The sequence below is a fragment of the Phoxinus phoxinus genome (genome assembly GCF_949152265.1).
Source record: "Phoxinus phoxinus genome assembly, chromosome: 10".
NCBI lineage: Eukaryota > Metazoa > Chordata > Actinopteri > Cypriniformes > Leuciscidae > Phoxinus > Phoxinus phoxinus.
Window position 1 is genome coordinate 20731103 of NC_136885.1, and position 24981 is coordinate 20756083.

Below are 24981 nucleotides of genomic sequence, written 5' to 3' on the forward strand. Positions count from 1 at the left end.
TAGCTGTAGCTATATACAATTTTTGGTTACAAAATAGAACCTAAAGAGAACATTAGAACGATAGGAATTTGTTATTTTAGAGAGAGAGAGAGAGAGAAAAAGGACAATGTTCAGTTTCACTTTATTTTGATGGTCCCTTTAACACATTCTGTTGACTATAAGTATACCGTTAGACCTACATGTCTACTAACTCTTATTAGAGTGTTAGTTGACTAATGGTAGACTGGTAGGGTCAGAATTAGTTGACGTACTTGCAAAGTTACTTTAGTCAATAGAATGTCTGTTGAAGGACCATCACAATAAAGAGTTAGCAGATATTAAGCAGACAGTGAGTCTACTCTAAAGAGAGTTAGTTGACAAGTAGTTGTAAAGTTATAGTCAACAGAATGTTCAAAAGAGACCATCCAAAAAAAGTGTTACCCAATGTTCTGTGTTAGCTAGGAATTTGATATCATTAGCATCAGCCTTCTGCGCCTGCTCTATATGTAGAATCAAAAGACCTTACAAAAACGTACAAGTATCAGATTATGCGACAAAAAAATCAGCGTCATACCCATCTCTTTCCACCTACACCCCATAGCATTAGTTCCTCCTCACACCAGAGGTTTGGAGTTACCTGGGCCAGTTTGGGACTTTCCTTCATTGTGGGGTTGAGCGGGTATGGAACGGCAAACGGAAAAAAAGATAGGTGTTTAAAGTCCCCAAAAACACCAAGAAGACTCCACGGTGGGTCTGAACTTGTCAGTTGGTGACAATACCGTCCAAATGCGGAATCGCAGCCAGTTTAGTTCCCATGGGCCAACTGAAGACCTACAGCAAATTAACCTGGTAATTTGATCACACAATTCAATTTAATGATAGGTTAATGTTAGTTTTTTATTTATTTATTTTTTAATCACAGGACTACAAAGTGGAGGACTACAAAGTGCTTTAGAGAGAGAAAAAAAGACAATAAGCATTACTGGTGTGTTCAAACTTGTTCAAATTTATGTATTGAACATCCTGTTCTCAGGTTGTGTTTTCTTAGAATGGCTGCATGATACACATTTGCAGGGAAAGTGATAAGTGCTGCTAACATATAGGCAGAACAGGCCCCAAAAGGAGTGTGCTTGAAATGACTACAGTGTAAGAAATAACCTTAAATAATCAGATCTCAGACATTAGGCCTACTATAGACATTTTTTAAGATGGGTTTACTAACATTATATGGGCTGACAGTGACTTTTTCCAGGACATGCTCCATTTAAGCGACATTACAACCATATTAGTCTTGAGAAGGGGAAATATATATATATTTGCATTTAAAGGGATATAGTTCACCCAAAAATGACAATTCTGTTATCATTTACTGCCCCTAAAGTTGTTCCAAATCTGTGTAAATGTCTTTATTTTGCTGAACACAAAGGAAGATACTTTGGAGAATGTTTGTAACCAAGCAGATCTCGGGCCCCATATATGTCTTTGTTCAGCAGAAGAAGAAGAAAATATACACAGGTTTGAAACAACTTGAGGGGGAATAAAGTATGACCGAATGTTCATTTTCGGGTTCATTTTACCCTTTAAGTATTCAGGATTATACAGTCTATAATAAATCAATTTGTTAATGCAAGTATTAATTATGTATCATGGAGGGACCAAAATCATCAAAGCTACCCATGAGTTCATTCAGAACACCAAAAGCATCTTGCATCTTGCACAAATGCTGTTAAGCAGTGTCCTCTGCTGGTGTCTCTTTGCAACACAAATTAGCGGCTACACACATCGTTTCATATAAAGAAATAGCTTCGGAGCTATATGGATTATGCAATATAACAGAAAAAAATCACAAAAAAATCTTTATGAAAAATAATTGGTTGCCCGAATATAATATAAAAAAAGTAAAAAGAAAATTAAATTCGGAGTAATGATTAGCTATTTAACAGGCTATGGATTATTCAGGGAAATCCTGATGAAAAAATAAAGGGTTACCTAAATATAAAAGTTAAAAAAATAAAAACAAATGAATAAAAACGACAATGGTAAAAGTTACAGGCATTGTCAGAGAAGCTTGTTATTAAATTTGTCCATTAGAGGGCCACAAAGAGCCAAATGTTTAAAACAAGTTAAATTTCGAGAAAATTTGTGCTAATACCAGCTTTCCATATGAGATTAATATCAGTCTTTTAGATCGTTTTTTTTTTTTAAATCTGTGTGGATGTGTTTAGTCTTTGATTAGTGTTTTTCTTTTTTTTACTTTATGTGGTTTTATTTTATGTTATTCTAAAGGCATTGGCTATATTGAAGATATATTTAACAGCATTGCATAAAGAATCATATCAATATAGGCTATTAGTTTTAAAGTTAATTAATTTATGTAATGATAATGTAGTTTTAAGGCCAGGCCTAGTACAACGGCACAGACACTCTATCTCTCCCTCTTTCTATAGTCTTTTGTTATGTGTTCAGGAAGTTGTACACACATGGTTTGTCCAATACGTCACAATTCAAACAGCGTCCCAACTGCACACAGCCCATGCTACACAGCTCACTCACAGTCACAAAAGAAAACAAACCTGTTTGTCTGCCTCTTAGCTACCCGGAAACTGATCAGAGAGAGAGAGAGAGAGAGAGAGAGAGAGAGAGAGGGAGAGGGAGAAAGAAAGAGGTGAATGTCTGCAGCTGAGTTCCTGTCCTAAACCAACTTGAGTGTAAGTGCCTCTTAACAATTTTGGACACAGAGATACTCAGACAGACTGAGAGACACCGTATGGATGAGAGAGATAATGACTGGCAGTATGGGTGGAGTGACGGTGCAGGAGGCCGTTAGATCTAAGAGCAAAAAATGAGTATCTGAAGAATTCATGTTTTAGGGCTTCGTTTTGCCTTGTTTGCAACATCTTTATAACGGAGACCTGGCAAAAGGACACATGGAGCGTTTTTTTTCAATGGAGTCATAGCACATTTTTTGAGGACGTATAGGCACCAACCTGTATACTTTTTAGGTGTTGGAGGTGTGTTGTTTGAATAAGTGAGCTCTTCTTGTTCTGCTCGTGAAGAATGTATCTTATGAAAGGCATCTGCCCTCACAGTGGCAATGGTGACAAACATCTCTCATCACTTCTTCGCACTTGACCGGACCTGTGGGCCTTGATATGGACAATTCAAGATTTTTAAACTGGATTACTGAACAAAGGTTTGCTGTGGTAAGATGATAGTTGATTTAGAATTCATCACAATTACAGCCGCTTTTAAACTGCCGTTTCATCATTATATCATAATCAGTGATAACAGGACAAAGAGTTACCGAAGTGGTTTTCAGATTATTCTTTTTACCTAAAAATAGATATCTTTTCTGAGAATAATAGTGTAACCGTTTGATAAGTCATAGCCTCAGAGGTTTTCATCTTTTCATGCTAGCTCTGCTAAAGACGATGCTCTCCATAGACTCAACTAATCATCAATTGTTGTATCATGCATACAAAAGGACAACTGAATCAAATACACTTTAATTGTGTGAAGGAAGTGAGTGGACTCAACACTATCTCAGACAACTGTTGATTCAGGCACATGTCTGAACATTAACATAGCCTGACTAACACTCCACGTGTGGCTCATTGGATACATCTCATCTATGATGGCAACAGCTAGGCGTTCAGGACCTGCAGGCCGAAGTCAAATTCTTGACGCTCCTCAATCCATGTCTCAGTCCCCCACCAGTGCAGACCGCAAAGTTCTTGATAAAGTTTTCAAGAGACTGGAGAAACTGCATAAACTGAGCACCGACCACAGGCTGGGACTAAAAAACAGTCCGCCATACCTCCCCGAGCTGGTGTCGGAGACCGCCACCCTCCTGACAGAAGTGTGGGCTCCTTACAGGGGGTCAATGATGACCGTGCCCCGAGGGGACGAGGGTGATTATCTGAGGATCCATATTCGCCACTTACTGGACAAGACAGATAGAGCTGTGCTGCTGTTTAAAGATGGCAAGGAGAAGATGTTTGAAGAAACATCAAGCTACAGGTAAGACAAAGCCAAGCAATGTGGAGGTCAGTTTTTAGTCTTTGCTCACTGGTCACAATGTGTGTGTTCTTCATTTGTCTACATTCAAACATCTCAAAGACCATCAAAGTCGGCAGAATGATGTTAAAGTCCACGTGAACCGGAAGTTGCAACCGACTTTTCTCCAGTGTTGTGACGTATTTCCAAGTGAAACGGAATATTGAACAGAGGGCAGGGTTTTACTTTAGCGCTCCTCCTCTCCATCTCTGCTCACAGCAGACTAACGGTTTGAGGGGAGTGGTTAAGCGTCATCAGAAAAGGAACGCCATTCCAGACCGGAAGTAACTTTTCAGACTTTTATAAAAGATTACCACGGCAAACTAATTTTTTTTGATAAACTTGCACGGATTAATTGTTCACCACAAGACGTGTAATTTGCGCTAACAAAGTAAATAGGGTCAATTTTGATTTCATGTCGACTTTAAAGGGGTCATATTATGTTTTTCTACTTTTTCAACTTTAGTTAGTCTGTAATGTTGCTGTTTGAGCATTAAAGTCGGCATGAAATCAAAATTGACCCTATTTACTTTGTTAGTGGATATTACTAGTCTTGTGGTGAACAATTAATCCGTGCAAGTTAATACACGGAAAAAATTTATTTGCTGAAGTTATCTTTAATCAAAGTCTGAAAAGTTACTTCCGGGTCTGGAATGGTTCTTTTTCTGATGACATAGGCTTGACGGCTTGGGTTGGTTAAACGCTTAACCACTCCCCTCAACCCGTTACTCTGCTATGGGCGAGAGATGGAGAGGAGGAGCGCTAAAGTAAAACCCTGCCCTCTGTTCAATATTCCGTTTCACTCGGAAATGCGTCACAACACTTAAGAAAAGTCGTTTGCAACTTCCGGTTCACGTGGACTTTAAAAAGATCTGCAAGGTTACAAAGCTCAAATTCCACTCCAATTTAACAGAATCCCCTTTTCAAGAACTACAACAAACTAAATTTGGACTACAATGCGATTTTTCTGGGCTTTGTGAAGTCACAATGTTACTCATTTAAATAACCCCGCCCACAGAATAAGCAAAAAGGGGATGAGGCCTGGTTGAAGACCCTGTTGTCACAATGTAAAGAAGACAGACACTGTTTTTTGCACAACATTTCCAAAACTCATTTGTTTGACCTTCCTAAGGCTGATGAACTTCTTAGAGTAGTTACATTTTATTTTTTAAACATTGTTCCTGAATATTAAAACCCAAACGTTTATCGGAGCATGCACATTTTATGGAGAACATTTTACTGGTTTTCTGTAGCGTTTGTAAGCTCTTGCTTTTGTAATGGTTCACCTCTCCTTAGGAAAATTAACCATGCTTTTGTGATTGATTAACGTTACTGTTTCTATTCCTACCTTAGTTTTCCGACAAATAATGGTGGATAACATCGTATCAATACAAATTAATGTATAATCAAATTACAAAAAACATACCACTCAGACTCCGTTCTGGACGATCCTCTTGTTTGTTGGTTAACATTTTCAGGGTCTGAATTAGGCTACGTTAGAATTGGTTTGAAATTGACGCCATTCGTTAATATTTACATTTGAGTAGAGCTCGCGGTAATGAAGGGGCGTGACATTTCCCGAGCATGCGTTAAGCTCTGCCAATCACAACACACTGGGCCAGCTAACCAATCACAGCACACTTCGTATTTCGGAAGGAGGGGCTTAAACGAAATCAGCCACGTTCGAGCCAGACTGGGGAGAGAGGTAATAATGTAAAATATGTGGAAAAGAATGCGTTTTTTGAAAAGTATGAAAACATATTCTAGTACAGCCCAAAAACATATTCTAGTACAGCCCAAAAACGAAATCAAGACTTCATAAATGGGCGTAACAGGAACTCTTTAAAAGTTCCAAAAACAGACAGAAAGTATATAAATAGTAAAATAGTAAAGCAGATTATTCCTACATTTACATCCTGTAGTCCAATCAAAGATGTAATATAGAATGGCAATTAATGCATAGTTTTTGTTTTAGTTTTGTATAGTTTGCAATAAAAAAAAAGCATAAAATATGGGAAATTGTTCTCTGATTAAACCTCTCAACATCTCATTTCAATAAACACTGTGAGAGGCAGAAACACAAAAATGATATAAAACTCATTCAAATGAACCAGTGTGTGTTTAAATCAGCCATCAAATAAAATGACCACCACATTTTTTAATGTGAAATGTCTGCCTACTACAGAAGTAACTACAATGCTTGGCAAAAATGTCCGCAAAAGACTGTAATAAATGCGTACATGTCCATACAAGAGAGGGTCATGTGCTTCGGTTTTGCGAGGGTTGAAACTAATTTCCTAGGCTATACCAAACCTGACGGCAACAAAATGGCTTATTTTCAATCTTAAGCAACCAAAGATTGCAGTCCCTATTTAGTCTTGACCAAGTTTCTGGTCTGCTGTGACTACTAATGACCTGTCTGTATAGTGCAGTATTATCATGTAAATTGAGGAAACTTCCCTCTAGCAATGGAAGCCAGCAGTTTAATGTTGTTTCGGCACTACAGTTTACTTCCTGACTTTTTTATTCCTTCTTTTTTTTTTTATGCATGCAAAAAGAGTGAGTGAAATACAATCTTCTAACAATATATCGACTTTAAATAACTTAAAATAAACCCAATAGATTTTCAGTCTACTCTTCATTTATCTTAAAGTAACAGTAGCCTAACTAAATGGCTTGTTCGCAAGGTCTGCAAATAGTTTTCTCGTCTCTTCTGTGAAACTCAATGCTCAATGTTCCAATGAGTATTTAGTATTTGGAATGTGCATACATGGTGACGAGTGCACGAGCTTGGTTTGAGAACAATGTTATATATTGCCGTACTCATTCAGAAATTGCTTTGCAATGCTAATGCTATCAAAGTATTGTGTTGCCAATAACCAGGTTAGCATTTTCTGAATTGGCTAGTTAAAGTTAGCCAAGTTTCCATTACTTAAAATATTTAAATAAACATTAACATTTACATTTTAAGTTAATAGCAGTTAAAATGTATGAGTACAAAATAAAAATCTGCCAGTTCTGCTTAGGTTCTACTTACATTCTTAACTTAATTTTTTTTATGCAACTGATTACCACAATTGTTTTTGAGTTTTGCCAACTTATTCAGTTTTCCAGTGCAACAGAACATGTCTTGCTTGACCTACAAATGAATAAATGTTTCACACAGCATGTCACACCTAGAAATTTAGCGTAGAAAAACACAATCTAAAAGGAAACTGTACCACTGTGCCATGCAGCAGAAAATGATTTCACCAAGTGCAACATGTTCAACATTCCTATCAACTAATCAGATTTGAAACAAGTTTACAGTTTATGTTTATGTATACACTTCTACTTCCATCATTTCCCTCTCATTTTAGGGATAACTTATGGTAAGGGTGTTAGTGGTAGGCCTATTGGATTGTATTGTGCATTGTTTATCTGTGGTTTTATGTTTACTCATTAGGATACTTGTTTACACTTTGTACAGCACTTTGGCCAACAGCTGTTGTTTTAAATGTGCTCTATAAATAAATATGACTGACTGACTGAGGGTAAGGTTTAGGGGTTCGAAATATGTTGAAGAAGGAACGCGTCTAACTCGGCAAAAGCAGGATGAGTGTGCATCATGCATACTTTAAACACACACGCACGCGCGCGCACGCACACACATACACACACACACACACACACACACTGTCATTTGTCTCACTCACTATTAAAGGTAACAGAATCACCACACAAACCTATTACTGTACATGTGGGTAAATTTAGCTAATTTCGCCTAGTTTGTGACTGCTTGACAATGCTGAAACCATGTCAACATGGTTAGTGGACAGGACAGTATGTGTGGTGGAAACTTTAAGAACATAACTGAAGGAAAGTTCAAGCCTAAGAAGCGGAGCACTGTGCTTTGTGGCTAAGCTAGAGATAAAAGTGGAAAGTAAGCGGTCATATTGTCTGAGTGGAAAGATCTGTTGCATACAAGCCATGGTTGGTCAGTTTAAGACCCAGGCCAGAGCGTTTATGCATATGCATTTCAACACACTAAGCCAAATTATCCCTTAATAGCCTCAATGAATGTCAATTACAAGAAGATTTATTATTTAAAGATTCAATCATTATTATATGAAAAGTATTAAAAAAAAGTATAGACTACAAATAAACTACAATAGACTTTCTTCAAACATTACTAAAGCATTTTTTAAATAGATTTTTTGGACCAAAAAGTACAACAGACGAAGGGTGCCGATCTGTGCTGTGCTGTGTAGAGAGGATGCTGACGTTACCATGACAACCTCTTTGATCAATTAGTAATGGAAAATTCTGTCACCAGTCTCACCACACACACTCAGGACAGGATGTATCAAAGTACTACTTCCTGTTTCTAGTGTGTTGTGCTGATGTATGTTTTTGCATGCAGGAATATGTCGTGTATAAACTTGTTGACATGATTATATGACATATCAACCAACAATCATCATATCTGCAAAAATTTGTAAATAAGCACCACAGCTCTCCTGTGCAATTAGTATTTCTGGCAACCTTTTACAAAAAAATGTGTTTTATGTGCAACACACACTAAATATGTGTGTTCATATTTATTTATTGGTAACACTTTATAATAACTTTCATTAATAAATCATAAACAAACATTATATAATGATTAACAGATCATTAGTTAATATATATTCACATAGCTATGCGATAACATGCTTGTTAATTTTTAAATAAACATATGTTTAAATAAACTTACTTAAACATGATTAACATATCGTTATTTAATGTAAATAAAATGCTATCTAATGTCATTAAACTTCTATTCATATATTACCTAATGCACATTTCTACATTTACAAATATTGTGAATTTTTTTTTTATATTAATAAACTAATTCATCTAATTAGTAGTTAGGAACTGCTTAAAGGATTAGTTCACTTTTAAAATGAAAATTCTGTCATCATATACTCATCCTTAAGTTGTTTCAAACCTGTATGAATTTCTTTCCTCTGCTGAACACAAAGGAAGATATTTAGAAGAATGTCAGTAACCAGACAGTTTTTGGTTCCCATTGACTTCCATAGTATATTTTTTTCCTACTATGGAAGTCAATGGGAACCAAAAACTGTCTAGTTACTGACATTCTTCTAAATATCTTATTTGTGTTCAGCAGAGGAAAGAAATTCATATATGATGACAGAATTTTCACTTTAAAAGTGAACTAATCCTTTAACACTTGTCACACCCTGACGAAGGCATGTAAAGCCGCAACGCGTAGGTGGATCTGTCACCATTTTCAATGTTTTGAGCCATCAATGAAATAAAGGCTTTTTAACTTTTTTCTACTTATTTCGAGTGCCTTGGAGTTCCTAACTTATTAGATTCTGTATCCCATACAACCAAAGAGCACCGATATTTTACACCCTGAAGCAGCACTTTTTTTTTTTTTGCATTCTTTGCTCTAGTAATTGTAAGCACTTCACACACTATTCATGTTAACAATTTTCATTAACTTATAACCATAGTCTCTAAAGGTCATACACTGGGTCTTCTTTTGTTGTGGTGTGTATTTTTATTTATTTATTTAACAGATAATTTATTAAGTATTTGTTCATGTTCTGCTTGCTCTCTTGTGCTTCTTTCAGTTCTTTGTCAGTTCTATGTTTCATTTAGTTAGTTGTTTTGTTCCTGTCTCCGAGATTCTGTTTTGTGAAGTTTTGAGTTTCTTTTTGAATGAAGCTGCTGCATTTAGATCCTGTTTCATCTCTTCTGTAACCACCTTGTAACAGTAATATAAGCCGTGTTCCCTTTTAGTAATCAGACTGACGCCTGTACACTGGTGACCTCTTAACAAAGACTTGTATACCCGTACCACCAAACCTGACCCTAACCGTACCCGTATACACCTCAATAGCATAAGTGTTTTGCACTTTGATCATGAACACACGTACATTGTACCGAACAATCTTTTTTTGACGTAAGTACATAGTTAAAGACACCTAAAATAAAGTGGGACCAGTCATTCTTATATTGTTCAATTTACTGTTGAAAATACTGTTGTGAATGTGAAAAAAAGTGCATTAGGTAATATGAAGTTTAATGACACTTATAGATTTTCAATTAAAAGTTTATTAACATTTGTAAGCATTTACATGAATAATGATCTGTTAATCAATCAAAATGTATTAATGGAAGCTATCATAAAGTTTTACCTATTTTTTTAATCTTATGTTTTAATTTGCTTTATCTTTCAGGAGAAATCTTACTAAGTTGTCACTTCTGTTCAGCCACATGTTGAATGAAATACGAAATATGTTTCCTGGAGGACGATTCCAGGGTGATACTTATAGGGTTACAAAGACGGAGGCCAAAGATTTCTGGAGGAAGGCTTTTGGACACAAGTATGACAAAGATAATTGATTTAATGTGTATGAAAGACTTTTAAACCATATGCATCGATTTTTGGACATTCATTACACCCCCCCCCCCCCCCCCCCCCTCTCTCTCTCTCTCTCTCTCTCTCTCTCTCTCTCTCAGGTGTATAGTGCAGTGGAACATTTTTAAACAGCAGCTGAGGAGGGTTCATTACTTCGAAGAGGGAATGGAGTCCATGGCTTTGAAGTCCACAGTTGATCTCACTTGTAACGATCACATATCCATCTTTGAGTTTGATATTTTCACCAGGCTTTTTCAGGTATCCTGAGCTTGAGAACTTCTAAGGAGATAAGGAGATCTTAAAAATAACAGGCACATTCCATGAATAGTTTGTTCTGAAACTTATTAGATATGTTTGATAAACTAAATCTACATATTTAATCTAAATTTTAACCACAGCAAATGGCCATTTTGGCCTGTTTGACCATTTGGCTGTGATTTTGATCTTATTGAGTTTATCTAACAATTAATATTATTCAAAAGTCTTGTCATTTACATAAAATATTATATTGACATTAGTTTTATTGTAGTAAAAAAAATATTAACTAATTTTAATGACAAAAACAATATTTATATCTTTTATCCTTAAAATAATATTATTTGGACCCTTTCTACACCATTTTATTACACACATTGATTTGTGAAGCTCCAATGTTATCTATTTAATTTTTATATGTATTTTATGTTTAACCCATAATGAGAAAACCCCATAGAAATGGAATAGAAAACAAAACAGTTTATAAAAATATACTTATAATAAAAAGTTTGTTTGTATTTTGGTCCTTTGTCATTTTCTTCATCATGTTGTAATTACTTCAAAACAAAAATCTATTTAATCGTGTATTCTCCCTTTAGCCCTGGTCAACTCTGTTAAGGAACTGGAATCATTTAGCAGTAACTCACCCCGGATACATGGCGTTTCTCACCTACGACCAAGTCAAGGTCCGACTGGAGCACTACAGACATCGTCCTGGCAGGTGAGACATGCAGCAGACAATATCACGGTTAAAAATTATGTAAAAATAATGCCACTGGCTCACAGATGGGGCAGGGCAGAGTACCTGTAAAGGTGGGCCAGTTGCGATGATCACATCGTTTTTGCATATAATAATAATAAAGTATTTGTTATAGGATGCTTTAATGTTTGACATACTATGGTTTAGATCTAATCTCTTACTGGCTCTCTCTGTGCATCCACAGCTACATCTTTCGTCTCAGTTGCACACAAATGGGTCAGTGGGCGATTGGTCATGTGACCAGTGATGGCAGCATTGTGCAAACCATTCCCCAGAATACACCTCTCTACCAAGCACTCATACAAGGTTTCAGGGAGGGCTGGTGTGTATTATTTTAGGGGAAAAATTACACACTGAAATTAAAGCTGTCACCATAATGCTAATATAACCTGAAATACTTCCATCTGCAGCTACTTATACCCGGATGGGCGCGACGTGAACCCTGACCTCACCAGCCTGTGCAGTCCGGCTCACAAGGGTCGAGTTAAAGTCACAGAGGTAACTGAGAGATAATAAATGAGAGTATCAAATTTATTTCTGATTTGCTCGTTTCTTTTATCTCTTGAATTCAAGTCCATTTTGTCTCTAATGCAAGATGGACTTTTTTCTGTCTCCTTCATTTGTTCACTTTCTCTCTTCAGGAGCAGTATGAATTATACTGTGAGATTGGCAGCACATTTCAGCTCTGCAAAATCTGCACAGAACGAGACAAGGACACTCGCATTCAGCCATGCGGCCATCTGCTGTGTCAGCCCTGCTTGACTGGCTGGCAGGTAAATGATATTCTTATTGCGCTCAAACCTTTACATCTGCCTTTCACACTTGGATTCACACTCATTGGCAATTATGAGGTGACAACCAAAAACCCACAATCAGAACAGCTATGATAGCATGATTGTGGTTTGTCTTGTTGGTGTAATATAAACATTAAAAATAGAACTCATTGGAGTATAACTATTTTAATATCAATTGACCATTGCCATAAACTGATAATTAAATACTTGCAAAAAGCAAAGTAATTCAGAAAGCAGCACTGCATGAATTATAGTGTTTGCCACGGCGTCATGCAGGCAGCATGACCTGACTTTTTGGCTCAAGCTTCCTGCCTGTGTTTGATCAAACATGTGACTGATTTTCCACTTCTCTCAAGTTCAGTCACACATCATTGCATGGTGAGATAACATTTACCTTAGAGGATGTGATGCATTTCTGCAGCTCTATTAATGTCACACATTCAAAGAGTAGTGCAACTCATTCTCATAAGATGCCAAGATATAAGCTTTCTTGTGGTATGATGTTTTTGGGAACTAAGAACTAGAGTCCATAGTTTTGGTGCCTTTGTGCATTAGATTAGTAGGTTGAAATTGAGGTTCAAAAGTAGTGTCATTCCTTCTAATATGCAGAAGTCAGATGGACACACGTGCCCCTACTGTCGCTGTGATATCAGAGGCACAGAGTCCATCCTCATTGAGCCCTACCTGCCAGTGAGAGACAGGAGTGCAGAGGGGAATGAAGAAGACGATGAAGATGAAGATGAAGATGAGGAGGATGATCATGAGGATGTGGAGCTGGTAATGAAAAAACTGGCTTGTATGAAAAAGGTGAGAGTGCATAATTGTGGCATCAGGAAACTTTTGGTTACCAATCTGAAACCCACATCCTTACTGAATAATCTAAATTTCATCGAATATTTCAACAGATTTTACCCTTATATGGTTTCTCATGTGTTCTTAAATATTCATTGTGCATTGTTTGCATTATCATCAGCTTTATTTTCACACCTCACATTGCAGTAATTTCAATCAAAATGCATTTACATTAAACAAACATGTACTCTAATTATATAAATATACAGCAGTGTAATGGCTATGGTGATTAAACTAGAAATGCACAGTACACTATCAAAATGAATATCCGTTTTCATACTTTATAATTTTTTTATGCCTAAAGTTACACTCAGCGGCCACTTTATTATAGGGACACCTTGCATAGTACAGGGTTGGACCCCCATTTTCCTTCAGTACTGCCTTAGTTCTTCATGGCATAGATTCAACAAAGTTCTTGGAAACATTCCTCAGAGATTTTGGTCCATAATGACATGATAGCATCGCGCAGTTGCTGCAGATTTGTCAGCTGTAAATCCATGATTTGAATCTCCCATTCCACCGCATCCCAAAGGTGCTCTATTGGATTGAGATCTGGTGACTGTCACGGGTATGGTGCGGATGAAGACAGGCAAAGGCCCAAAGTTCCAATTCAAACTTTTACTATAATAAAACTTAAACAAAACTGGTACAGGCAAGGGTAACACTCTCCATACACAATGACATATACAAACACAAACATTGACCGACAACTGAAAGGAGAAAGACAGGAACTAAAATACACAAAGGATGACGAGGGTGCAACAGGTGATGACAATGAAGGGTGATTAACTGATTAACTAGACAGGTGATGAAAATGAACTAATGAAAATGACGACAGAGATGAAGAAAAACACTGAATGAGAAAAACAACCTAAAAGTCCATGGAAACAACAGAAAACACATTAACAATGTGACAGAACCCCCCCCTCCCCCCAGGCGCGTCCTCGCGCCGTAAAACATCCAAAGGGGTGGGAGGGTGGGCGCCCTGGAGGCTGATGAACAGGTGGCCGATCTGGAGCAGGAAGCCTCCAGGGCGGAGCAGGACGTGCAGGTGGCCAGGGCGGAGCAGGATGAGGGCGTGGCCATGGCGGAGCAGACGGACCCTCAGGCGTCCATGGTGGTGAGGACCCTTCGAGTGGCCACGGCGGAGACGACCCCTCGGGCGGCCACGGTGGTGAGGACCCTTCGGGCGGCCATGGCGGTGAGGACCCTTCGGGCGGCCATGGCGGTGAGGACCCTTCGGGCGGCCATGGCGGTGAGGACCCTTCGGGCGGCCATGGCGGTGAGGACCCTTCGGGCGGCCATGGCGGTGAGGACCCTTCGGGCGGCCATGGCGGTGAGGACCCTTCGGGCGGCCATGGCGGTGAGGACCCTTCGGGCGGCCATGGCGGTGAGGACCCTTCGGGCGGCCATGGCGGTGAGGACCCTTCGGGCGGCCATGGCGGTGAGGACCCTTCGGGCGGCCATGGCGACCGTGTCGGAAGGGCCTCCACGATCCCCTCAGAGGACTTATTGCCCCCCCCCAAAATTTTCTTGGGGAGGTCAGCACTGGACTGGACCCGCGGCGAAGAGGACTCTGAGCTGACCGGGGCCAGCGGCGAAGGCGGTCCTGGGCTGGACGGGACCAGCGGCGAAGGCTCTGGGCTGAACGGGACCAGCGGCGAAGGCCCTGGGCTGGACGGGACCAGCGGTGCAGGAAGCTCTGGGCTGGACGGGACCAGCGGTGCAGGAAGCTCTGGGCTGGACGGGACCAGCGGTGCAGGAAGCTCTGGGCTGGACGGGACCAGCGGTGCAGGAAGCTCTGGGCTGGACGGGACCAGCGGTGCAGGAAGCTCTGGGCTGGACGGGACCAGCGGTGCAGGAAGCTCTGGGCTGGACGGGACCAGCGGTGCAGGAAGCTCTGGGCTGGACGGGACCAGCGGTGCAGGAAGCTCTGGGCTGGACGGGACCAGCGGTGCAGGAAGCTCTGGGCTGGACGGGACCAGCGGTGCAGGAAGCTCTGGGCTGGACGGGACCAGCGGTGCAGGAAGCTCTGGGCTGGACGGGACCAGCGGTGCAGGAAGCTCTGGGCTGGACGGGACCAGCGGTGCAGGAAGCTCTGGGCTGGACGGGACCAGCGGTGCAGGAAGCTCTGGGCTGGACGGGACCAGCGGTGCAGGAAGCTCTGGGCTGGACGGGACCAGCGGTGCAGGAAGCTCTGGGCTGGACGGGACCAGCGGTGCAGGAAGCTCTGTGCTGGGCAGCGATGAGGGCTCTGTGCTGGGCAGCGATGAGGGCTCTGTGCTGGGCAGCGATGAGGGCTCTGTGCTGGGCAGCGATGAGGGCTCTGTGCTGGGCAGCGATGAGGGCTCTGTGCTGGGCAGCGATGAGGGCTCTGTGCTGGGCAGCGATGAGGGCTCTGTGCTGGGCAGCGATGAGGGCTCTGTGCTGGGCAGCGATGAGGGCTCTGTGCTGGGCAGCGATGAGGGCTCTGTGCTGGGCAGCGATGAGGGCTCTGTGCTGGGCAGCGATGAGGGCTCTGTGCTGGGCAGCGACGAGGGCTCTGGCGCAGGGTCAGCGGGCTCAAGATCTGGCTGGACGCGAAGATCTGGCTGGACGCGAAGATCTGGCTGGATGTCTCCCACAGTGAGTGAGGAACCACACACCCAAAGTGCTCTGTCCATAAACTCAATAAAAGGTCTATCTAAGTCCCTGAGCAGCAATATCTGGGCTAGTGGATCATCAAGTCCTCTCCAGAACCGTTGCTTCAAAAACTCCTCCTCCCAGTAAACATCCTGATGAAGATGAAGGTAAACTTCCACCAACTCCTCCAATGAACTCCCATTCTGATTGAACAGAAATGCCTCCATAGCGTTTTTGGTCGGTCAATCTGTCACGGGTATGGTGCGGATGAAGACAGGCAAAGGCCCAAAGTTCCAATTCAAACTTTTACTATAATAAAACTTAAACAAAACTGGTACAGGCAAGGGTAACACTCTCCATACACAATGACATATACAAACACAAACATTGACCGACAACTGAAAGGAGAAAGACAGGAACTAAAATACACAAAGGATGACGAGGGTGCAACAGGTGATGACAATGAAGGGTGATTAACTGATTAACTAGACAGGTGATGAAAATGAACTAATGAAAATGACGACAGAGATGAAGAAAAACACTGAATGAGAAAAACAACCTAAAAGTCCATGGAAACAACAGAAAACACATTAACAATGTGACAGTGACTGAGGAGGCCATAGTGAACTCACTGTCATGTTGATGATTTGAGCTTTGTGACATGCTGGAAGTAGCCATCAGAAGATGGGTACACTGTGGTCATAAAGGGATGAACATGGTCAGAAACAATACTTAGGTAGGCTGTGGCATTTCATCAATGCTCAATTGGGGCCCAATGTGTGCCAAGAAAATACCCCCACACTATTACACCACCACCAGCTGCCTGAACCGTTGATACAAGGCAGGATAGATCCATGTTGTCTATGCCAAATTCTGACCCTATCTGTCTGCCACTGCAGAAATCAAGACTCATCAGACCATGCAACTTTTTTCAAATTTTCTATTGCCCAATTTTGGTGAGCCTGTGCGCGTGTGGACTGTAGCCTTGGTTTCCTGTTCTTAGCTGACAGTGGCACTGATGTGTCTTCTGCTGCTGTACCCCACATGCTTCAAGGCCAGATGTGTTATGGTTGCAGACCTCGGTTGTAGCGAATGGTTATTTGAGTTTCTGTTGCCTTTTTATCAGCTAGAACCAGCCTGGCCATTCTCCTCTGACCTCTGGCATCAAGAAAGCAATTTTGCCCACAGAACTGCCGCTCACTGGATATTTTCTCCTTTTCGGACCATTTTCTGTAAACCCTAGAGATGGTTGTGCGTGAAAATCCCAGTAGATCAGCAGTTTCTGAAATAATCAGACCAGCCCGTCTGGCTCCAACAATGTTCAAAGTCACTTAAATCACCTTTCTTCCCCATTCTGATGATCAGTTTGAACTTGACTCAGATTGTCTTGACCATAAGTGCATCTCAAATAAGCTCATTTGCTCCCGAGCTCGTAAATCAGTATATCGTGTATGAATCCGGGCACTGGGAAGGACCCTGGCTCACTATACATTGGGACAGCGATTTCTCAATTTCCTATCTGGGTATAAAAAATTTTTTTTTAAAAAATTAAAAAACAGTTTTCAAATCTTCTATCACGCGTCATTATATGTATTGAGTTGGCTACAGAAATGTGATGTGATTTACGGTAAGGGCGCATATGAGCATCAATGCTCCCAGGTTTTTGCGGTGCATTGTGGGATTTTTTTAGGGAGCGAACATTCCACTGCAGGACAAAATATTTACTTATCCCTAATTGCTTCTACTATCGGTACAACCTTAGACTTAGCATTCTCAAGTTTCTGTTCTGATATTTGTCAGTACTTCCAAAATGTATTGTATCATTTCATGTATCAAGTTGCTTTGCTAAGAAAATGCCTGCTTAGACAATAAATGTAAATGTAAGTGTAGGTTTATCTACTTTCCTGAGTCTGAGCATTTCTTTAATTTACTTCGACTTTAATGGTTGATTAATCTCATTCCTCTCTCACTATTACAGATATCACAGGAGGAGTATCAAGTTCCCCGTTCCAGTCAGTTACCTCCTCCCCTTCCTCCCAAAAGAAATTCACTTTCCCCGTGTCCCTCTCCCAAATCACCCTCCAGATCCTTTGGCACAGGCACACGGGTCAGCCAGTCTGGTTTGGTGGGTTGTCCGTCTGTCTGTCTGTCTGTCAACGTGTTGTTTTTAAACCACTTTGTCGTTGGTATCCTTACAAAATTAATATGTTACTTTTATTAAGTGCATGGTCCTCGGTAGTTAGCAAGTGAATTCAAACTTACTGTTATCATGAAAATCAGTTATTATGTTTTCTTCCCAGAAAGTCAAACACAGTTCCTGGTCAGAAAACATGCTAAGTCAAACTTCCTCGGATAGGTAAATATCTGAATAAGCATGTTTTCCCCAAAAAAATAAAATAATAATAATAATAATGGAAAATAATGGCTAAGTGCTGTTTCTGTTATAATTTTACTCCTCCTTTCCATTCCCCATTCCAACCGAATTCAGAAGCGAGGAACTTTTGGAAGACTTCCGTCCCTCCTCTTTGCCATGTGGTATACACAGTGGGTACCATAACTAACCTTGATTCGCCTGCTTCATAGCTGTGAAAGCCTGAGAATACTTGTGACATGTTTTCTTGAACATGACAACCACATTTGATGCTGTTGTACTGACACCTGGTGGCAGGGATTATAATTACATAGAGTATAAGCCATTTCTGATTAAAAATAATTTCCCTATCTCTCTTAGGGGTGCCCTGGGAAGGGCCTTCAGACACTGTTAAAAGGAAGAGGAGAGAGAAAAGAAGGGACAGGAAAGAAAAAGAGAGTGAGAGAGGTGTGGTGGATTCAGCATCTCTCTCAGGAAGACACTGTCATGGGGAGACCCAAGAAAACACTTCATCCTGACAGCAAAGTTTAATCTTAGACTTCAGACTGTATGTTTTAGCAAGACAAAGCAACCGTGTGCTATCATCAACACTGGACAACCAAAATGATTCAAAGGACTTAATATTTACCAGATTAAGAATGTTAGCTTGATTGATCTTTGCATTGACAAAGCAGAAAACACATCTCAATGCTCACAGATGTTAAGACATTTTAAATCCTACCTCATGCCAACTAAATGTTTAGCGAAAAGGCACTGTTTTAATAGATCGCATTGAATAAAGAATTTTAAAAAACAAACAACAGACTTTTTTCTTTTATATCTTCTTTTGCCGACTAATCTGTCTCAATTAAACCACCTGCCAAGGTGGAATTTACAGTCCAATAAAGTTAGGACTGTAGCCTAGACCATTTAGTAGGGTTTTTCCAAGGCTGGTTAGTTAATCCAAAAATGAAAATTCTGTCATTAATTTGGCTACGCAACTTCACGTCGTTCCATGGCCCAAACCCGTAAGTATTTCGTTCATCTTCGGAACACAAATGAAGATCTTTTTTGTTGAAATCTGAGAGATTTCTGTCCCCCCCATTGATAGCTACGCAAGAATGTTTTGGTGAAAACCCTTTAATGATCTAAATTGTCTTTGCTGCCCTCCACTGGATTGAGACATTCGGTTGTTTCAGAAGTGTTGCATGAGGTTCACCGAATGTATTCTTCCAGTTTCCTTCATTCTTTTGAAATGTTTCATATGTTTTGTTGCTGTTATAGTGTGTCAGGTAAACCTGACTTTCGAGACAGGCCTACAATTAATTTGTTTGTCTCCTCCATTTTGCCAGTAAACTAAGCAAATAAAATCATAAAACAACATGCAACTTATTATTTATAAATGAATGTAGTCATGATTGGTAGCCGATATCTGCACTAATTTAAAAATTGTGAACATTATTTATGAACATTATTTGGAACATATTAACGTGGCGTGCAGTAGGCTAAAATATAGGCTAAGGGGTTCTGGGCATTTAATAACACAACTCAGTTTTGAATCTTTTAGAAATAGACACTAATTATTTTTTTATTGCATACGGGCTACTTTTCCAAATGACTCAAAACAACAATTCATTAACGTTAATAATACAAAAAAATGGTCTCGCTATTAAATAACGGTTAGGCTAAGTCATTTCTTGTTAAACGGTCTTCAGATAGCTTTCATGACGTCGTTCCCAGCTCCTCCTCCTACTGCCCATATTTAGTTTGGTATACTCGGCGTGAAGACCGCAGTCGTTTTTATTAACATCCGCAGTTCTGAAAGTAAATTGTCAAGAAAGCAGAAATATGATAGTGTGTTGGTTTTGTTAATTAATTTTTTGCACATTGCCCATAATAGCCTAACGTTACCACTTTCGATTTCACTGGGATTTCGTGGAAACTGAAACCGCCAAACCACAGCACAATGGATAGGTGAGTGGATTTACTTGGCAAGACTGTCATGAGTTTACCTATCACCGAAAAAGTGTAATTAATAAGTGTTGAAATTTAATGTTTAAAACGTTATCCACCTGTCAAAACTGAACTTCCTGGTATGATAGTTACGCCTATCAATCTCTTTGAAAAAAACATGACAACAATATCAATGCGTTTGTTTTTGTGCGTGTTTAGGTAGGCATACGACCGTGAAGTTGACCAGTAGCCTATCTTCATTTTCCAAAGTCAAAACGCGAGATAAGACGCAACAGCTAAAAGAAAAGAAAGCAGGGTCTAGAGATGTGTTTTTAAAAGTTTTTAAAATAACTTTTTCGACGCGATAGAAGACAATATAGAAACAATTATAATCAGTTACTGTCTTCACCGGACACGACAAATTCCCGACAGTAAATTTATTTATTTATTAAAAACTGTACGCAAACTGTTAAAAAATATGCTCAGATTTCGAGTTTCTCAGATTGGTCATATTCACAGTCATATTTTTGCTACAGGAGCCCAAAACACACCAAATGTTATTTTTAAAAAAAAATGTTAGGCCTACAGCATAAAATGTTGACAGAATATCATGTTTTCCATAGATTTTACATGCCAGAAAAAATTGAAGAGGATCATTTCACCAAAATCAAGGATTTGTTTGCTTCTGAAAGCCCAGAGAAAATTCCCAATCAGCTTATTTCTCTTTTGGAGGTTTTTGACCATTTTAAGATAGATATCGCTGTGACTGGAGAGTCTGGTGCAGGAAAGTCTTCCCTTATCAACGTGTTCCTCGGACTGAAACCTGATGACACTCTGGCGGCTCCAACTGGAGCTGTAGAAACCACAAAACAACCAACTATGTATCAGCATCCAAATCTCCCACACGTCAGACTGTGGGATCTTCCAGGGATGGGCACCCCTTCCTTTACATCCAAGAGTTATGTAAAGACAATGAATTTTGATCTATATGACATGTTTATGGTTGTGATATCAGAGAGAGTCAGAGAAAACAACATGCTTTTGATCGATGAAATTGGGCAACGAAAAAAGCTGTTTTATTTTATAAGAACAAAAGTTGATAATGATATGCTATCCCAAAGCAAGAAAAGCAAATTCTCTGAAAAACGTGCATTGGATCAAATGAGACAAGACTGTGAGAAGTATCTGAAGGAGAAGAAATTGGACCCCCACGTGTTCCTAGTTTCGGCCCATGAGACACAAAAGTATGAGATGCAGAAGCTCACGGACACCCTTAAGAATGAGGTTTCTCAGCTTAGAGCAGAAGAATTTTCAAGTTTTCTGGACAAGATGTTTCACGGAGGTTGGATAAGTGCAAGGTGAGTATGTACTGTAACTAAATGCTTGTTCAAAACAGTATAGTCATTTGTCTTGGTAATTCAAATAGTTTGGAAGAGAGTAAAATTAATGTAATGTTCTTAGAAATGTATACCTTACACCATTTTCATTCTCTAAAAATTTAATTTTTAGTCAAGTAAAAAGTAAAAACATATTTAATTTTCCTTACACCTTTAATAAAGGTACACATCTTAACCATTACTCTCCTAAAGATTTAAAAACATTTTTACAAGTATAATTAATTAATTAATTATTAACTCATAAACCTCATTACATTTTCAGAAGTTTTATTGGCAAAATTTAACACAAGGAACTTGTTGTGGTACTTAACATAAATATAAGATACAGAATATAAAAAAACAAGTTTAGGGAGTTGTCACCACATTACATTTTACAACCTGAACTATAATCTTTCCTTGTCATAGAAAGTCAATATCAATTTATTTGATATTTTATTGACTTGTTGACTCAACAAGGGCCTCCTGGGGTCCTCTCTATGATATAATTTCCTGATCTGTGTAAGCATGGTTGGACCACATGATTTTTATTTATCAGAAAAAAGTTATCAAGCATCAAAAAGCAGTCATTTTTACTTAATGAAGTTTAGTAAAATCAGCGGCCTGAAAATGCAAGCTTTGGAAATCGTGTTTCAAAGTGCAAGTTTTTGAAAACGATACCTTTATCGTTTCCATGTAAAAAAAAAAAACGCGAATTTGTGGAAACGGTGATGTCATGCGCATGCTTATTACGTGTTCACTGTTCAGTCTATAGGCGTGTAATATTTATTTACAAACTGACCGCAAACTACTGGCCTGGCATTAATAACACAGCTTAACACCCTTATTTTAATTCAGAAATTAAGAACATCGCCATAAATCAGGTTTATCGAAGTAATTGAATGTTTGCCATTTTTTTATGTATTTCTGAATAAATTAATAGAGAAGACAATTAATGAATGTCACATCATTAATTTAATTGATATTTCTTTATTACTTTAGGCATGCTACAAACCACATCCAACAGACTGGAAAACTTCAAGCTGACGACATCACAACATTGCAAAATATGTATAAGCGCACAGGCTTTGGAGCCGCAAAAGTCAGTGTTGTACTAGAGGCTCTGAGCCACTTTCAGCTTGACGTTGCAGTTTTGGGTGAGACAGGGTCTGGAGTATCCACTCTAGTAAATGCCTTAAATGGTCTTGAGAATAAGGTGAGTGATGCAGCAACAGCATACATCAGCAACCCTGCAATGTGTACTGGATACCCAGATGTCCGGTTCTGGGATGTGTCTGGCATAGAGGCAAACGTGGATTACTCAATTAATTGGACGAAACATGTCCTGAATTGTTATGACTTCTATATCATCATTCTATCAGACTGTCAGAAAGCACGCCATATAAAACTAGCTAAAGCAGTTGAACAACTAAGGAAGCATTACCTCTTGGTCCAAACCAAAGCAGACTGTCATTTACAGACGCGAACAGATTTGTACTGTGATGAGACTGAGATGCTTGATGGGCTACGGGCACAATATACACAAGGGCTTCAGATGGCAAATCTGTGTGAACAACAGATTTTTCTCATCAACAGCCTAGACAGAAGTGCATTTGACTTTATAGGCTTGGAAAGTGCACTGTCCGGTGACCTCAACACTGTCAGGGCAAGTGCTTTTGCATATTACATAGCAAGAATAGTAAAGCAACATCAACAAAATAACACAGAAACATGAGATGCAGAAATAAACTGTTTAATTTACCATCAAATATTTCTGCGTACAACTGTTTTTTGTTTATAATTAGTGTGCAATATAATATGTGAATGGAATAAGTCTAATATGCTGAAGAACTACTGTACGTGTTTTCCTCAGGTTTAATTCATGGGATCATTTCAGTTCATACAATGAGTAATCGGTTAAAATAATTATAAAATAGTACCATGTTGTTAAATACACTAAACATTTTATGTTTTCTATGAATTTATATGTTTTGTAAATGCATATGATGTTAAATATCTAAATGTTAACGCTGTTAAAATGGATGCATCTGATCTGGTCATGTGTGAGCGTTCTCATTATCGGGGAGTTCTCGCAATTCGCTTCTTTCTCAGTAAAGCTGTAATTGTAAAGCATCGTATTTTGAGTGTTTACTGATAAACATACTCCCTTTCAGGTATGTATGACACACAAATGTATAATATGCGTTCTAAATGCATTCAGCTAAATATTTTGTGTTTCATTAACGTAAAAAATGTAAGCTATCGCCATTCGGCACAGCACCTTACAGCACACGAGAGCCTATGTGAGATGATTACATGTAAATGTTATTCTGTTATTTTGTGAGTTATTCTGTTTGGTCAAAAGGTAAATGTGTGATTATATTGTTATGTGTGTTTTAAATGAGATGCATTTTGAGTGTCTACTGCTAAACATAATCCATCGGTACATAAGCAATTAAAATATAAGCATGTATTAATATACTTTATAGTTGATTGTGTCTTTGAAACATGTAAAGAAAATGCAAACTGATCTCAAAACTGTTGGTGATCAGAAGCATCTTGTCTGTTATATCTGATGTTAATGGTTTGCGCTTGGTGCACTGATCAACTACATTTTCTCTCTCAAGTCATATGTTTTAAAAGTAATATTGTAATTTAAGTTGTTATAAATAAACAGAAATTGGTTGCACTATATTTTGCAGTACATACACTTTCAATGTACTTCAGTGTACTTCTCACAAAAGTACTAAGTAGTGTAAGGTAACCACGTGGGTTAAGTCAAGGTTCAGGGTTAGTACATAATTAGTGTCATTTACAATAGTTACAGCATGTGAAACAGGACTGTAAAATAAAGTTCTACCCAGAAATGTAGGACATTTTGTAATAAAACCACATGTATGAGCTCTATATAAATTGTCAGTATCAATAATATAGCCTACAGGCTTCACATATTCTGATTCAAAGGAACCACAGTTTGTTTTTGATTGTTTCGTCCAAATTATTGCAAAAGAATAGGGACTGCTATGCAGATTGTCAAATCAAGGCAGAAATACCTTCAGCCGGAATGCAGAATCCCTGACAACATTCAAAAGACAGTTGAAAACTCATCTCTTCTGTGAGCACTTAACCTCTTAAAAAAAAAAATATATATATAATATATATATATAATTTCCTTTTCTTGTAATCATCCATGGTCTGGCTTATGCCACACAATGCTTGAACTTTGTATTTTGAGCACTTCTTGTGTTGTTTTTGCCTCTTCATGATGATTCGCATGCTTTAGTTCTTTTGACAAAGGCGTCTGCTAAATTACTAAATGTAAATAAGACTTTCTTTAATAAAAAGGTTCATGAAAAAGCACCACACTTTTCTTGTTATGCAAACCATCAAAACAGTTTGTAATGGACTGGTTAACTGATTTTTTAACAGACCTGAAAATCATATAATTTTGGTGAAACTGTATGCTAATCTAGATGCTAGTTATTTGTCCCTATAACTCAAGCATGATTCATATATGTGCACTTTCCGGATCAACTTCTATGTGCTTCATGTTGTTATGGGTAACAGCACAA

The 24981-nt window shown here is 39.0% G+C and overlaps 2 protein-coding genes across 3 annotated transcripts; both read left to right on the forward strand.

Annotated features, from left to right (window-relative positions):
* The first annotated feature begins 2593 nt into the window (after positions 1–2593).
* On the forward strand, positions 2594–19860 carry cblc (Cbl proto-oncogene C, E3 ubiquitin protein ligase). Of its 2 annotated transcripts, XM_079626799.1 has the most exons (13): positions 2594–3182; positions 3397–3999; positions 10269–10415; positions 10552–10708; positions 11305–11426; positions 11650–11787; positions 11876–11963; positions 12107–12238; positions 12869–13066; positions 17712–17858; positions 18034–18089; positions 18222–18277; positions 18465–18892. In XM_079626799.1, the coding sequence occupies exons 2-13, from the start codon at positions 3611–3613 to the stop codon at positions 18620–18622; spliced, it is 1788 nt and encodes a 595-aa protein (XP_079482925.1). In that variant the 5' UTR covers positions 2594–3182; positions 3397–3610; the 3' UTR covers positions 18623–18892. The 2 variants fall into 2 exon arrangements, with proteins under 2 accessions (XP_079482925.1, XP_079482924.1); XM_079626798.1 differs by having other exon boundaries at positions 2600–3999; positions 18465–19860.
* On the forward strand, positions 19813–24499 carry irgq1 (immunity-related GTPase family, q1). Its single transcript, XM_079626804.1, has 3 exons — positions 19813–20057; positions 20660–21394; positions 22412–24499. The coding sequence occupies exons 1-3, from the start codon at positions 20050–20052 to the stop codon at positions 23142–23144; spliced, it is 1476 nt and encodes a 491-aa protein (XP_079482930.1). The 5' UTR covers positions 19813–20049; the 3' UTR covers positions 23145–24499.
* The last annotated feature ends 482 nt before the right edge of the window (positions 24500–24981 follow it).